General features: G+C 44.2%; 1 protein-coding gene across 3 annotated transcripts in view; it reads left to right on the plus strand.

The window, feature by feature from the left end:
• HPSE2 (heparanase 2 (inactive)) overlaps nt 1-6,560 on the plus strand; it is a gene marked incomplete at its 5' end in the record, with an annotated part of 566,398 nt that extends 559,838 nt beyond the window's left edge. For all 3 annotated transcript variants that reach the window (XM_080641826.1, XM_080641827.1, XM_080641828.1), the window contains one exon: nt 5,696-6,560. In XM_080641826.1, the coding sequence (XP_080497952.1) occupies nt 5,696-5,861 (166 nt within the window). In that variant the 3' untranslated portion in view covers nt 5,862-6,560. The remainder of the gene's footprint in view (nt 1-5,695) is intronic.
• Nucleotides 6,561-17,520: the final 10,960 nt, after the last annotated feature.

Consider the following 17,520-nt stretch of genomic DNA (forward strand, 5'->3'; position numbering starts at 1 on the left):
CTGTGCCCCTACAAAGTCCACCTGAGGCTGGGCCAGAGTCCAGCAAATTACCTTCAAGATGGTCAGAGGGCATTCTCACCAGACTTGCTTCTGAGACCTCAGGATGGTCAAAAGTTTGCTTCAGTATCCACTGCTAGCAAGAACCATGGGAAGACATGAAGAGCAGAGATTGTAGACAGGTGGTGCGGGAGGGGAAGGAGGGTGACCAGGCCAAGAGGCTCCCTTAGAGACTTGGGGAGCAGAGGACTTGACTCCACATTGAGACACTGAATCCCATTTCAAATAGCATGCAAAATAAAGAAAACAACTTTAGGAATTGCAAAGTAACTCAGACTTTGTAAAAACAGATGGTGATAAAACCCAGTTGTCCTAATATTTGGATAATTTAAATGGCCTCAACAGCTAGGGATTTAAGAGAAATAGTTCAACATAGACTGGATCACTTAGTGTTTGGTTTGAAAAGTCCTAGGCAGTAAGGAGGCCCCAGAATATGATGAAAATATGATAAGAAAGGTTTGTAAGGAAAGAAACATGATCCTGGTGAGTGCCATCTGGAATTGGAGAACATGAAATAGTAGAAAGAGGTGTCAGGAAGCCTGAAGTGGAGACCTAGCTTAGCTACCTATTAGCTATATGACCTTGTCCAGCCGCTTAACCTCTCTGACCTCATCTCAATAGTAAAGTTACAGTAATAATAACAGTGCTTGCCCTAAGCACTTCAGGGGGCTCTTTAGCAATCACAGGGAAGGGCAGACAGGACTATGGTGAAGGGCAGTGCAGTCTCAGCCCTGCCACTCACTGGCTGTGTGACTTAGGAGAGTTTTAGAACTGGTAGGCTTTTCCTTCCTCATCTGTACTATAGGGACGCTAACACCTGCCTCAGATGGTAGTTGTAAGGACTAAATGCAACAGTCCAAGTAAATCATGGTGCCGTGCCTTTTACACCGTGCTCAGTAATCAGTGACTTTTATATTTAACTTGATTGTGTTTACAAATTTGCAAATTGTTCAATGCATACAAATGAAACATTGTAATATTTAGCATGATGTGATGTCACTGGATAACAGAATAAAAAATGTTTTTAATGTAAGCAGGAAAAATAGAATGAAGGCGGTAAGCACATAGGCCATCTTTATAATGAAGGGACTTTGTAGATACAGACATAGGAGGACTCAAGGTCTCACAAAATTAATTCATGTTGGCTTAGCTAAGAGATGGTCCTAGAGTATAGATCTTTTTTTGATGCTGAAAAACACTAGCAATGATCCTTGTTTCAGGTTGGGATGAGATTAGCTAGTGAGTGACTGAGAATCAGTGATAATTCAGGACTTGTCCAGCAATTGGTATGTTAATGTAGCAGTTTTCAACTGGTGTGCCACAACACAGTGGTGTGTGGCAAGAAGTTTTAAAACATGCAATTCCTGACTATTTAGTCAGGGACACTAACCTCTTTTCCCTTAGATTGTCAAATAAAAAAATGACAACAGCCAACACAAGAATAGCCATCCAGTGTGCATGAATCAAAATTATACCTATATTTTTTGTCAGATCGGCAAAAAATATATTTTTTGGTGTGCAGCAAAATTTTATCAGTTTATGTGTGCCACGAGATGAAAAGGCTGAAAATCACCGTGCTAATTAAATCTGTAAAGACACTCAGGGAGCCTCCAGGGAGCCTCTTTAGAACTGGAGAAACTCAACCCAAGACCAGAAATAATGCAAAAAAAAAAACACACAAAAAAACTCAAAAATCCATTCACTTGTTCAGAAAATATTTTGTCCCTACTCTGTGCCTTGCATCTTGTTAGGCACCAAGAATTTAAGGACAAAAGACATCGTCCCTTTCTGCAGCAAATTCACAGTCCAGTAAGAGACAGAGCAAGTAAATCACTGCTGTTCGGTGAGGTAGTTATAGTAAAGTTTGGGTACAGGAGAGCCCAGAGGTGGGGCTCCTAACTCAGGGGTTGGAGAAGGATCCCCAGAGGGAGCAACACCTGAGCAAGCCCTACAACTACCCAAGCAGTTAATCCAACAGAGAGCTCCTTTGCAACAACCCAGAAGCTGAATTGCAAGTCATTTAGTCATTTGGTCATGCTGAGGCAAGGCTGTGGGCCTCTGGAAAGCAGGAGGCTTCCTTGGTAATGTCAACATTAGAGTCATTGTTCTTTTAGGAACTCTTATTTGAAGAAAAGCACATGATGCCCTCATCCTCCCAAAAAAATCATACTGGGAATTTTATTACAGTTTTAAATCAACTTGTGTCTTATTAATCCCAACCGTTTCTACTGGCATTCACATTTCAGAAATATATACTGTACTTTCAGATGAATTCGTGTATTTTAATCCCAACAGTATCTGACATTTTCATTTAAGAAATACTATCTCATTGTAAAGCAATCTTTGTTCATGCATATATTGATGAAATCCCTACAGTAACTGCCAACTCCCCCTCCCTCCCCTCCCCCCCACGCACCCAGAGGTCTGTGATCCACAGTGCGTTAGCATTGCAGTCAGGATACCGGCACGCTCTGAGACTGGAGAGGTAGCTGGAGCTAGGCTTCAGTGTCCATATTCAAGTGAAGGGATGGGGAGTTCCCGGAGAGCTTGAAGCAGTGACAGCAACAGAGCACTACTAGGTCAGTGTGGCAAGCGTGGGGAGGGTCTGAACTAAAAGAATAGCAGTAAATGGCGAGAAAGGAGCAGATGTGAAAACTATTAAAAGGTTGAATTGCTTGGACTTAGGGGCCCTACAGACAGGAACTGGAGAAGAAATATCAGATGGCTCCCAGCTTTCTGGCTTAGCTAATTGGACAAATAGTGGTACCAACACAAAGTTTAAAAGGCAGAGAAAAGAACAGGGTTTGAGTAGAAGATATTTACTTTAGACATAGCGACTTTGAAGCTCCTTGGGACAGCTAAGTGGAGATACATGAGTAGGAAGGATCTAGGCTAGAGATGCAGGCCTGGGAAGCATGGACATGTGGGTAATAATCCAAGTGCTGGGTGTGGGTAATAGCACTCAGTGGAAGTACACAGTATGGAAAAAGAGGCGGTCCAAGGACAAAGACCGGAAACCCCAACATCTGAGAAGCAGGTAGAAGAGAACAGTCCCCCTGGAAAAGAAACAAAGGAGGAATCCCGAGAGGGAGGCGGAGACAGAGCACGAACCTGGGAGCCAAGGGAAGAGAAGGCTTTAAGCGGGGAGCCTTGAAACTAGTCAGCGCCACAGAGCACTCAAGTGTAAGGACCAAAAAGTTTATCACTCATAACGGCAATGAAAAGGTTAACAAAAGCACCATTCCCCACTTACATGGCTCATATCCTTGCAGAGGACTTTCATGTTTTTATTTCATTGCACTACAGCCTGTATAGCGTTCTTACAGATGCAGAAAGTGCAGTAAGTGAGGTTAAGAGATTTGCCATAGCCATCTTGCAGGTTAGCAGTCGGGCTCCTGAATTTAGAGATGGTCCAGATCTTGACCATGCTCCCTGATTCCACCCACTCCGAGTTAGCTTTCTAACCAACCAGAATGGGGAAATCAGAATGGGGCCTCTTCCAGAAGAGCTACTCGTTATTAGTAAAGGAATTAAAAGGCTTGCCTATCATACTTGGTTTTGTGTTGCCTAGAAGCGAAAGATGTCAGTATCTGGGGTCACCTGAATCTAAAAGGGCAATAGCTAATTCCTCAAGGGGAGAGCGTGCACCTAATTCTGTATATAAGAGGGACATTGAAGGTTCTCAAGTAGAGGGGTGATATACATTTGAGCATGCTTTGGAAAGATGTATTAGTATTAGTGAACTTGTGTTTGACAGAACACACCATCCGAAACAAAATAATAAAAATACACCGCTAAGACCTGTCTGGGTTTTTGTTTTGTTTTGTTTGCAACAGAAATACCTCTCTTCACCCTGCCTCCCACACCAGTGAGTAGACTGTCTTCACCAGAGAGAACCACTCAGGTTTGGAGAAAAAGCTCCTTGCATATTTGATGAGGTCAACTCCTATCTTCCGACCTCGATGTTCCCACCCCCACACCTGCCAGAGGCAGGCCTGGCTCTATACAAGAGTCTCCTCCCCACTCATTCATTCCTTAGCCATCCCAACCAGAAGAGGGGGGCTGCACCCTCTGGCCTGTCAGAGCTGGACTGGGCCCAAACTTACTCTTGCAGGACGGCCTGGAGCTGCCTCTCTGCCTCACTCTTCACGGGGAGCAATTCACAACACACTTATCTCAGGAATTCACTGCTCCATTGGGCCAGGGTCTGATTATCTCTCTCCAAACCTGTCTATCATTCACAGCACAGAAGGAACGCTAAACAAAGGCCTTTGTATCAAATTTCTAACACTTTATTCTCTTTACTGCTCAGATGATATCACTGCAATGTTATCACAGGCTGGACAAGGCCCAGAAACAGTCATCACTAATCACTGTTGGTTTTCTGGGGGTAACTCACAGCCTTATTTGCAGCTCATGCCCTGGTTCTGGCCTTTTCTACTGACCCATAAAGCTGAGCTTCATCCTGGGTATGTGACTGTACAAGTTGCTCCCCAGTCAGGAACAGCTGGGAAGCTGTCTGGATTCTGTACCGCAGGCCAAGAATGGGTGATCTGTTCCCCTTTTCCTCTCTAAGTGCACTATGCATGTGGCCCCCTCTCAGCGTGAAGATGGCTGCTGCACAGGAAGAATAAAGGCAGGCAAGACAGGTGAATTTGATCACAAATGCCTGCTTTTGTCACCTTATACTTCATTGTATTGCTAAAAATGAAAACATCTATTAAATGTTAGATATGAAAACTCATTCTTAAAATAGAAAAAGGGGAATTGTTAGCTATGTCTCTGCCCTTCTTCAGAACCCTATACACATTATATGATGTCAGTTCTCTAAGCTATCAAATTAATGAAAAATTCTAGTTAAATAGAAGATTTCTGAAATCATTTTAAGCCTGTGCATCAGTCCACAGGTCTAACTAAAGTGCTATTATGATTTTTTAAAATATAAGCATGAGCCCTGGTCAGTGTGGCTCAGTTGGTTGAGCATCATCTTGTGCACTGAAAGGTTGCCGGTTCAACTCCTGGTCAGGGCACATATTTCAGGTTCGATCCCTGGTAGACGTTTCTCTCTCACATTGGTGTTTTTCTCTCTCTGTACCCCTCTCTCTCTCTCTCTCTCTCTCTCTCTCTCTCTCTTTCTATATATATATGTATATATGTGTGTGTGTGTGTGTGTGTGTGTGTGTATTTTATTGAGAGAGACACTTTTCAACTTCTGCATCTCAGAGACTTGTCCTTGTCTAAATCAGCAGTCACCAACTGGTGGCCCGTGAACCACTGGTGGTCCGTGAGGTCTGAAAGGTTGGCGACCACTGGTCTAAAGGATGTGTCTGTGGAACTACTAGACATCCTGTATTCAAATCCTGGCTCCCAGACCTACAAGTTGTATGATCTTGGGCAAGTCACTTAACCACTGCAGGTAGAAAGGGAATAATGACAGTTCCTTTCTCAGAGTGTTGCTGATGTTTGAATGTGTTAATAAAATAAGGCCCCTAGGTGAAAGCCTGGGCACAGCAGGTCAGTAAGTGATAGCTGTGCATGTATCAGACAGACAGGCAGCAGTCTGGGGCTGCCCAGGCTTCGTGGGGATGGCCCCCTTATAATGCATTATTGAGTTCCGTGCTGTTTCTCTTCTCCACAGGTCAGTGCAGCTGAATGGGCAGCCCTTAGTGATGGTGGACGATGGGACCCTCCCAGAGTTGAAGCCCCGCCCCCTACGGGCCGGCCGGACATTGGTCATCCCTCCAGTCACCATGGGCTTTTATGTGGTAAAGAATGTCAACGCTTTGGCCTGCCGCTACCGATAAGCCACCCTCACATTCATGAAATGCCAGCAGGCCTGCTGGACTGCTTTCCACCTTCCCGCCCTAATAGTATCCTTACTTTCCAGACATCTTCTTAGCAACAAACCAGTCTCTGCTGCCCCATCCTGCTGGAATTGACATAGACTTGCTCTCTCAAGGTAGTACAAGCTTAGCCTAGGTAGGTCACATCCACCCCAACGGAAATGTGGACATCACCTGTACCTTTATAAGGCTGAAGTTATGTGTGTAGAGCTGTATGTATCCTTGTATGTGTACCATGAAACCGAGCTGAAGCACACTCCCAGGACAAATGAAACAACTGCCCAGGTCCTGGTCACACAGCAGTGTTACTGTATGGCTCAGCCTGGGCTGCTGCCCTCAGAAGAAGAAGAGCAAGGAAAAAGCCTGCTGGGTCTTGAGAGCCCTATCCTCTTCGAAGTCTCAGCACAAAGAGAAAGCACGCCATGCCACCGGCACACGCCTTTTCTCTGTCTGCTCCCTGCTGTTGCACTGGGTTTCCTATGAGCTCTCTTCCCAGAGGGGAGCAAGTGGGTGAGTCAGCCCTGGCTGATGGGTGAGCTCTTTGTGTCATTTCCCGGCTGATGTATGAGCGTGTGCATCTGGGTTTCTGACAGTGGCATCAATCACTGGCTATTCCTCTGGGAAGCCAGTGCTTCAAAAGTAAAATTGCGATCATACTCCAGATTTTATAAGAAGGCTCTATTCCTCTGTGAATCCAGATTCCTCCAGGGTTGGAATGGGAGTCGGGTAACAATATTCATTGAGTGGAGAGCAATGTATTAGGCACCACGAAAAGCAATCATCATCCGTCATGTGGCTGTGAGGGAGAGTTTCAGTACAAAGAGAAAGTACACCACACCACCACCACACATGTCCACACACACACACCACCACCACACATGTCCACACACACACACACCACCACACATGTACACACACACACACACACACCACCACCACACATGTCCACACACACCACACCACCACCACACATGTCCACACACACACACACCACCACCACACATGTCCACACACACACACACACCACACCACCACCACACATGTCCACACACACACACCACCACCACACATGTCCACACACACACACAAACACCACACCACCACCACCACACATGTCCACACACACACACACCACCACCACACATGTCCACACGCACACACACATACACCACACCACCACCACACATGTCCACACACACACACAAACACCACACCACCACCACCACACATGTCCACACACACACACACACATGAATACACACACAGCTCACTACCGCCACACATGTCCACACACACACACACCCACACACCAAACCACCACCACCACACATGTACACCCTCACACACATGCACACCAAACCACAACCACATGTACTATACACCCTCACACACACACACACCAAACCACCACCACACATGTACACCCTCACACACATACACACATACACACACACACAACAACAACAACAGCAAATGAACAAAGCAAATGATTAGACGTGCCTCAAATTCTAAAGAATATTTACTAAGGATAAGCCCTTAATGGTTTGGTTGACCAAACTATTAAAAATAAAAAAAAGAGGTGTGAATCAAAGGTTCTCGCCATAAGATACCACTGAATCTAATCTCCCTGCCTCTTCGTTAGTAGCTGTGTGCCTCTCAGTGCATTTGCTAGGCAGAAATCCAACCTGGTCACTAGGTCCCTCTTGTCCCAGACGAGCTATCTGAGCCATGAATACAGCTTTCGGTTAGCCATTCCCGGGAAGGCGGGATCCAGAGCAGACCGATGGGGAAACCGGGACGGTCGGTGGGAAGCTCCCAGATGGACAGGAGCAAGTGGAACGAGTTGAAGTTCATCATGAGGACCTTCTGTCGGGGCTGTGGGGTCTTTGCAAACAATCCGCGGCTGAAATTACTTCCTTTTCTGTGGATGTGATTTTCTATCTCAGGATAAATGACATGAATGATGCTCTTTTAAAAGGAGGAGATATTTGTCAATGTCACAGGGTTCCAAGTAGGGGAGTGAACTGTGAAAGGCTAGGAATGGAGGGGAGAAGCAGGGTCGCTGAGGCCAGCAGCCAGGGAAACTGCCCAAGATGCCAAGGAGTTAAGTAAGGACGAGGGCCAAGTCTGCAGCGTGAGCGGTAGGTGAGAGTCAGGAGGAGGATGAACCTGGAGAGGGGTGGAGGGTTCTCAGCTGGAAGAACTGGGAGTTGGGAGAGGGAAGCTGACAGGCTCATTTTCTGTGTAAGGAAGAGTGGGTGTGGTTTTGACAGGCTTATTATTAGGTACAGAAGGAACAGCACACAGGAGGTGCAACAAGAAGGGAGACAGGAATGAGCTGGGCCCAGTCAGCGGGTAGCTCAGCCTAGAAGCCGCTGGGGAGAGAAAGGCTGGACCCTGACATGCAGCCTTGGGGTAACTCAGAGGGCCCCTCTTCTCTGGAAACAGGTACCTCCCCCTGAAGCTTCAGCTCTGAGAGCATGGAGAGAGAAAGGAGGGGAAAGAAGTGACAGACAGCCCCAAGTGAGGGAGAGAGCGAAAAAGAGAAATGAGAGACCAAACGGTTGTTTCCCCAAACTTAGAATTTTGTGCAGATCTCAGATTCCCTTCTGTACACCCGGGTGCAGACAGAGCGGCAGGGCCCCTGATAACAACCAGAGCTATCTGAGGTCCCTGCAGGCAGGCCCTGGGCTAGTTTGCTTTACAGACACAGTAGCCCCTGTTTTTCCTGCAAGTCATGCATAGGGTCCAGAGCTTTCCCAGATCACCCAGGGCAATGGTTTGCTGAGCTCAGAATAATCAAGAGTTTGCTCATTTAACCACCAAGCTCAGTGGCTGCCCAGTTCACAGACTCACCCCTTCACACCTCTTCTAGGTCCTGTTAATTCAGCCCAGCTAGGACCCCCAAAGCTCCATTGAGTGCGCTTCTATACGTGCTGATTCTTCACTTAGCCTCTACATGTGGGGGATATAGACAGTTCCTGCTTCTTCTGTCTTTCTCTGTGTATTTAATGTGGCTCCTAAGAGGTTTTGCTTTTCTAGTTAATTAAAAGAGAGAGAGGATCACTGAGATTTATTTCTGGAGTCCTCCATTTCTAACTTTGCATCTGAATCACGGAAGAAGTATTTGCATTGTTCAAAGAAAACCAAGAAACTCAATATAAGATCACATCCCATAGAGATTTTAAAACACCGCATCTATCCTGGATTTTTCATTTCAGTGTGGGGGTGATGACTAAATCAGGGGGGGACGCCTCCTTCTAATGAATTACCCTATCACACTTCCCACAAAAGACAGCCTGTGGCAGAATTCAGCACCACCATCCACATCATTGAGCAGCTTGCCAGGCTGGGCCCCGCGATAAAAGAGCTCACCCACCAGCCTCCCCGATCAGATATTTCCTCCTAAAACAAGACATGGCTGAGATAACCTAAGACTTAAGAACCATTTATTTTAAACCAAAGAATGGGCTTCCAGAGTGCTTATTTGAAAGCCTGATAATAGGTAATGAAAAGTCTGTCTTGTAGAGATGATTTTATGCTCCTTCTGCCTCTAGGAATGATTTTCTTTCTCCTTTCTTATCGCAAAGGCTCAAAACAAATTCTCATTGTTATTTGGAGAGAGTGCCCCAGTTCCTCTAGTGCCCTGAAAACGCTGCAGCTGCGGGATGTTGGCATTATCTCCAAATGGAGAAAAGCTTGAAAATACCAGACTGGGCAACAGTGAGGCACAGGCCTGGGACTCCCAGAGCCACAATTCTGAGGCCCACTTTCCCTTTGCAGCCACAGCCTCTCCCCAGGCAGGTGGGCGAAGCCCTGCAGCTCTGGCAGGTCAGAGGTTGGTGGTAGAATCTGCCTGAGAGCACCCCCCCCCCGCCCCCCGCCGACTGCCCTGCGGGCCCACCTTCCCGCCTGCCCCCCAGCTCTGCAGCCTCCTGGGGTGAGGCAGTGGGAGGACCCTGCACTCCAGGCCCATGTGTTTGGGATGGATGCAGCTGTACAATTCACCTTGGGAATCCACTCAGAGCTTTATTTCTGAAAACAAAAGGTCAATGTTTAATCTCTGCAGAAGCAAAGGCCAACCAGGTGGATAAAAATGTTGTAACAAGGAAGAACTTTAAACATTTGAAATATCAATAGAGCAACCAAAAATAATAGAGATATGGCTTGGAAAAGGCAAGGGAAGAAAGTGCATAAACATTTATGGAGCATGGCTTCCTCTGCTTCCCCTTCTTCCCAACCTCACACCACTGCCCCAGCCTGGACATTGCCAGTTGCTCACTTCTACTAACTTACTCTCCAGTCCCACAGCCTCACCTCTGCCAGCCACTCTGTCCTCAACACGGAGCCCAGGGAAATCTGCTATACTGAGAGGGAATTCAGTTTTGGTTGTAGAAATGTTTGCAATCTTTTCATAAGATGAACCAGAATTAAAAATAAGACAGTAAGGGTTCTCAAAGAGAAGCAGTCATTATAAGGCCCAAACAACTAGAACATTACAATCACTCCCTCTCAATCACTTCCACTAACAAGAACACAAAGGCTCCTGTAACTGCCTTTCTATCCCAGTGCTGGGCAGTGAGTATTTGGGGAGGACCAGAGAAGTAATCCATCCAAGGCCATCTAGATAAGTAGAGGGTAGGACTGGGACTTGAACCCGGATCTGTTGGATCCCAAGGCCTACTCTCATTGCATTGTACTTCCTTTCTCTCTTATGGGACTGGTTATGGCCAACTTTTTCTCATCTCTCTTATGCCCACAGCTAGCTTTCTTAACATCCTGTGTGTGTCTACAGACAACTCTAGTAGTGCCTTCACCCACGACAGTTGATCTCGGGCTTGGGGTAGCCAGCTAACAACTCTGATGAGTAGTGAGTCGGGCTATGACCAGCCTTGGCTATAGAATTTTGAATCCAGGCTCATCTTGGCCCACCAGTGGCCCTCCTGGTCTGCTCACCAGTGGCCCTCCTGGTCTGCTCCCCTCCATAGAATAACTTAAAAGGCCACTCCCACCACCACTACCCACCACAAGTGAGGAGTCTTGATATTCTAAGTCTTGAAGGTAAGTGGCAGAGCCAGTTAGCACCCACGCATGCTGCCTCTACTAGCCCCGCTCCTTCTCCGTCCACCACCCAGAGGTTTGGAAATTTCTCTTCTTCTTCCCAAACTAAATAAAAAGCCCATTAATCATTGTCCTATGGGTAGTATTCATAAATATCACTCTAAAACAAGAAAGCCAAAATACCAAAAGAGAGCAAATCAAACGCTTTGGCACCCACTTCCTTCCAAACACCAGCGCAGCCCCTGGGAGCTCTGGGAGCATTGGGGAGGAGCTGACAAGTCCCAAATGACCAGCTCGTGAGTAAATCCCACTGTCTCATGCACCCAGCAGAGACATCACTAACATTACTCTTCTAATTATTATTCATAAAAATCTTCTAGGATTCTTTTTTAAGTTGTAAATGTTATGTAATAAATTATATTTTTGGAAGAAGCAAAAAGAAACCTTAGTTCTATTGATCTGGAAGTTGGCAAAATGAGTGCAGGAACACCTCCCAGGGAAAGTTTCTTCTCTGTGCAGGGGCTTTTAACAGGTGTTAATATTTTCTTCCAGAAAACAGAATATATTAAGGTTTATATGAACCTGATGATTGCAGAGGCTTGGGTTCATGAGGTAGTTTATATATTGAGGTAATGTTTTGTAAGTAATAAAATGTGAATACTCGAACTTTCTGTTCTCAGGGTGTTCTGTGGGGAAAGGGAAGTCACTGTTGTCCTTGATCTTAAGACTGATTGCCTGATGAACTAACACATGCTGGGGATCTTTGATTTCATGGTGTGCTGACCTACCCTTCTCCCCTCTCCCCCACAAGCTTGCTTCAAGTAGTCTAAATGGAAATTAAATTGTACTATTCAAGTTAGATGTCATTGTCTCTCATAAATTAACTAATAGCTGCAATAACAGGTAAGCCTTCCAGCCGTGGGCAAACTACGGCCCACGGGCCAGATCCGGCTGTTCTATCCGGTTCTCTTGCTCTCCCCTCCGCGCCTTTACTTTGAATTTATATTAGTTCACACAAACACTCCATCCATGCTTTTGTTCCGGCCCTCCGTTCCAGTTTAAGAACCCATTGTGGCCCTCGAGTCAAAAAGTTTGCCCACCCCTGCCTTAGACTCAATGGCTTAACACAATTGAAGTTTATTTCTTGCTCATAGATCATGTAAAATTCAGTTGGTGGTAATGGGACTAAAGTGGGCAGCGGTTCTGTTCCATGTAGTCCTTTAGGGATCCAGACTGCGGTGAGTTCTCTGCCATCTTTGGCACTTAACCTCTAAGATTGCTATGGGCATCTCCAAGATAGAGCATATCCTAGGCCATCCGTAAATGTAAAAGGATTCAAGTCATACAAAGCATATTCTCTGACCAGATGGACTTGAAATAGAAATCTATTGATATCCTGAAAACCTCTAAATACTCGGAAATTAATAATACATTTCTAAATAACCCATGGGTCAAAAAATAAAGTATTTTGAACTAATTAAAAATTAAAATATATCAAAAATTGTAGGTGCTAATAAAGCAGAACCTTGAGAGAATTTTATAGCAGTAAACTTCATTGTTAGAAAAGACAAAAGATCTCAAATCAGGTCAGTTTCTAGCTTAAGAAATTATTTAAAAAGAAAAGCAAATTAAATCCAAAGTAAACAGAAGAAAGGAAATAGTAAATATCAGTACAGAAATTAGGGAAATGAAAATTGATGAAACCAAAAGCTATTGAGAAAAATCAATAAAATCCTTAATGTGACCTGAATCCTTACAAATTTAATGAACAGAATAGACACTCCAGAAATAGATTCATGCATATATGGACAACTGATTTGAGATAAATGTGTCAAAATAATTCAGTGAAGAAAGGATATTTGTTCAACAAATGGAACTAGAAAAATTTGATATTTATGTGCAAAACAATGAACCCTTCTCTCATACTATCTACAAAAATCAACTTGAAATGGATCATAGACATAAAGGTAAAACCTAAAATTATAAAACTTCTAGAAGAAAACACAGGAGAAACTCTTAGTGACCCTGGCTTAAGCAACAATTTTTCATTATTTATTTATTTTTTTAAAAATTTCTTTATTAATTAAGGTATTACATATGTGTCCTTATTCCCCCATTACCCCCCACCTCCCATTCATGCCCCACCCCCCTGTTGTCTGTGTCCATTGATTAGGTTTATATGCATGCATGTAAGTCCTTTGGTTGATCTCTCCCCCTTACCCCCACTGCCCCCTACCTTCCCTGAGGTTTGATGTTCTGATTGATGTTTCTCTGACTCTGGATCTATTTTTGTTCATCAGTTTATGTTGTTCATTATATTCCACAAATGAGTGAGATCATGTGATATTTATCTTTCTCTGCCTGGCTTATTTCACTTAGCATAATGCTCTCCATCTCCATCCATGTTGTTGCAAATGGTAAGAACTCCTTTTTTTACCACAGCATAGTATTCCATTGTGTAGATGTACCACAGTTTTTTAATCCACTCATCTGCTGATGGGCACTTAGGCTGTTTCCAAATCTTAGCTATGGTGAATTGTGCTGCTATGAACATAGGGGTGCATATATCCTTTCTGATTCATGTTTCTAGTTTCTTGGGATATATTCCTAGAAGTGGGATCACTGGGTCAAATGGGAGTTCCATTTTTAGTTTTTTGAGGAAACTCCATACTGTTCTTCACAGTGGCTGCACCAGTCTGCATTCCCACCAGCAGTGCACGAGGGTTCCTTTTTCTCCGCATCCTCGCCAGCACTTGTCATTTGTAAGCAACGATTTTTTAGACAGTACACAAAAAAAGCACAAAGGTTTCTATTCTTTGAAAGTCCCTGTGAAGAAAGTGAAAAAACAAAAACATAGACTGAAAAAAGTGCAAAATAGATACCTGTTAAAGGATTTGTATCCAAATATATAAAGAAATCGTATAATTAATAAGAAGCAAGACAATCAAATTTTAAAAATGAGCAAATGATTTGCATACTTTACCAAAGTATCTATATAGAAGAGATATAGATGGCATATAAGCACATGAAAAGAAGTTCAACATCATCTGTCATTATGAAAATGGAAATTAAAACCACAATGAGATACATACATAAAAACTACATACCTACTAGAATGGCTAAAGTTAGAAAAAGGCATTATCAAATGCTAAGGAAATTACAAAGCAACTAAAACTCTCAATATTGTAGAGGGAATATAAAATGGTGCATGCACTTTGGAAAACAGTTCAACAGCTTAATATAAACTTAAACATACACTTTACATACAGTCCCGTCATCCCACTCCTAGGTGTTTATCCAAGTGAAATAAAAACTTACGTTGACACAAAAACCTGCACATAATTACAAATAGATAAATTGGATTACATAAAAATTGAAAACATTTGTGCTACGAGTGATAAGTAAAAAGACAAAACACATAATGGTTCACAGATCTAGAACAAATACTCCAAAAATTTATATGGAACCAAAAAAGACCCCAAATAGCCGCAGCAATCTTGAAAAAGAAGAACAAAGTTGGAGGGATCATAATACCAGATATCAAGTTATACTACAAACCCACTGTAATCAAAACAGCCTGGTACTGGCACAAGAACAAGAATATAGATCAATGGAATAGAACAGAGACCCCATAAATCGACCCAAGCCATTACGCTCAATATTTGACAAAGGAGGCAAGAGCATACAATGGGATCAAGGCAGTCTCTTTAATAAATGATGTTGGGGAAATTGGACAGACACATGCAAAAAAATGAAATTAGACCGTCAACTTATACCATATATAAGAATAAATTCAAAATGGATAAAAGACTTAAATGTAAGTTGTGAAACCATAAAAATCCTAGAAGAAATCTAGGCAGCAAAATCTCAAACATCTCTCATAGCAATATGTGTGCGGATACATCTCCTAAGGCAAAGGAAACTAAGGAGAAAATAAACAAATGGGACTATATTAAAATAAAAAGCTCCTGCAAAGCAAAAGAAACAATCAACAAAATGAAAAAGGAGAACATATTTGGCAATGACACATCTGATAAAGGGTTAATATCCAAAATATATAAGGAACTCATACAACTTAACAAAAGGAAGACAAACAACTCAATTAAAAATTAATACAAAGGATTAAATAGACACTTCTCCAAAGTGGACGTACAGATGGCCAAGAGACATGAAAAAATGCTCAGTCACTGATCATCAAAGAGATGCAAATTGAAACAACAATGAGGTAGCACCTCACATCTGTCAGAATTGCTACCATCAACAAATCAACAAATGACAAGTGTTGGCGAGGATGTGGACAAAAGGGAATCCTAGTACATGGCGGATGGGAATGCAAACTGGTGCACCCATTATGGAAAACAGTATGGAGTTTCCTCAAAAAATTAAATATGGAACTGCCATTTGACCCCACTCCTAGGAATATATCCTAAGAAACCCCAAAATACCAATCAGAAAGAATTTATGCACCCCTATGCTCATAGCAGCACAATTTACAATAGCTAAAATCTGGAAACAGCCCAAGTGCCCATCAGTAGATGAGTGGATAAAAAAGCTGTGGTTCATATATACCATGGAATACTATGCAGCAATAAAAAAGAAGGATCTCTTACCCTTTGAGATAGCATGGAGAGACCTGAAGAGTATCATGCTAAGCCAGTGGTCAGCAAACTGCGGCTCACGAGCCACATGTGGCTCTTTGGCCCCTTGAGTGTGGCTCTTCCCCAAAATACCACGGCCTGGGTGAGTCTATTTTGAAGAAGTGACATTAGAAGTTTAAGTTTAAAAACTTTGGCTCTCAAAAGAAATTTCAATCATTGTACTGTTGATATTTGGCTCTGCTGACTAATGAGTTTGCCGACCACTGTGCTAAGCGAAATAAGCCAGTCAGAGAAAGACAAGTATCACATAATCTCACTCATATGTGAAATCTAATGAACAAAATAAACTTATGAACAAAATAGATCCAGAGACATAGAAGCATGGAACAGACTGAAGAATCTCAGAGGGAAGGTGGGGGTAGGTGAGTGGGTGGGAAGAGATCAACCAAAGAACTTGTATGCATATATTCATAGCCCATGGACAGAGACAATAGGGTGGTGAAGGCCTGGGGTGGGTGGTGGGGGCAGGTTAGAAGAGGTCAATGGGGGAAATAAGGGTACATATGTAATACTTTCAACAATAAAGATTTAAAAAAAAGAACACATAATGGGAGAAAAATTTTGCAAATCATATATCAAATAAAGGACTTGTATCCAGAATATATAAAGAACTCTTACAACTAATAATAAAGAGAATTAACCTAATTTTAAAATGAGCAATGGATCTGAATAGACATTTTTCCAAAGAAGACATATAAATTGCTGCAATGCACATGAATAGATGCTGAATGTCATTAGTCATTAGAGAAATACAAATAAAAATCATGAGATACCACTTCACACCCACGAGGATGGCTAATTTAAAAACAACAACAAGCTTTGGCGAAACTGTAGAGAAATTGGAGCCCTCATACAAAGCAGAAGGGAAATGGACTAGCGGGAGGGGGGCGGAGAATAAATAGCAGCATATCCACTTGATGAAATTTATTCTATCACTGAAATTCATGCTTATGAAGAGTTGGACACAAAAGAGAAACATGGTGAGTGGAAATAACAAAACAAAGAGTGCACAGCCCGAAGACCTCAACTACGGACAGGAGACAGATGCCCGCGATGGGGCTCTGTGCTGCAGATGGGGAGTCCCGGCCCTAAGGTGGGCTGCCAGGGATGGGCAGTGAATGGAGGAAGGGGAGGAGGCATTAATTCTTGGCCCTGCCTTCGGCGGGAGGGGGAGATGGGGTGTGCTCTATCTGTGTATCCTACACAGACCCTCAGAGGCATCCCCGAATGGGCTGCGCTCAAAGCTCCTGGGAGACTCCAGGACACTGAGGGTGACTTGGTGGTGTAGTCCCTTCCATAACCTTCATCAGCTCTCCCCACCTTCAGCCACTATAAGTACACACACAATTTAAGAAAACCTTGCGAACTGGGGTTCAAAACAAAGCCCCTAATGTGAAATCCCTCCCCGCAGTGGACTAAGAAATTCCGGGGTTGGCACTGTGGGGGCAGCTGGGCCCTCCTGCAGGCTGTCTCCTCCCCAGGAGGCACGGGAAACCAGCGGCTCTTGCCCAGAAGTAGAGCCAGTCAGTGGGAAGGGACCAGCCTGGAGCCAGGGGACCTGGCTTCTCACCCAAACTGGGCCCCTCAGCAAGTTGTAATCTTTAGGCCTCAATTTCCGCTTCTGTGAAATGCAGCTAAATGGGGACGTTCCTGGTGCCTCAATGGGGCATCGCTCGGACTGAGGCAGGGGAAGGGCTGAGCACAGTGCGGGACGCGGCACTGAGGGCGTGGGCGAGGCCCCCAATCCTTTGAGCCTCGGCGCCCTGCTCAGCGACCACGGGAAGGTGCCCAGGGTGGACAGGGGCCAGAGCTCCCAGGGCGAGCAGCCCACCCGAGCCAACTGCCCCGCCCACGGAGACGCCGGGCAGGCGGGCACGTGGGGGGTCACGTGGTCCCACCCG

Source organism: Plecotus auritus (assembly GCF_963455305.1).
Source record: "Plecotus auritus genome assembly, chromosome: 9".
NCBI lineage: Eukaryota > Metazoa > Chordata > Mammalia > Chiroptera > Vespertilionidae > Plecotus > Plecotus auritus.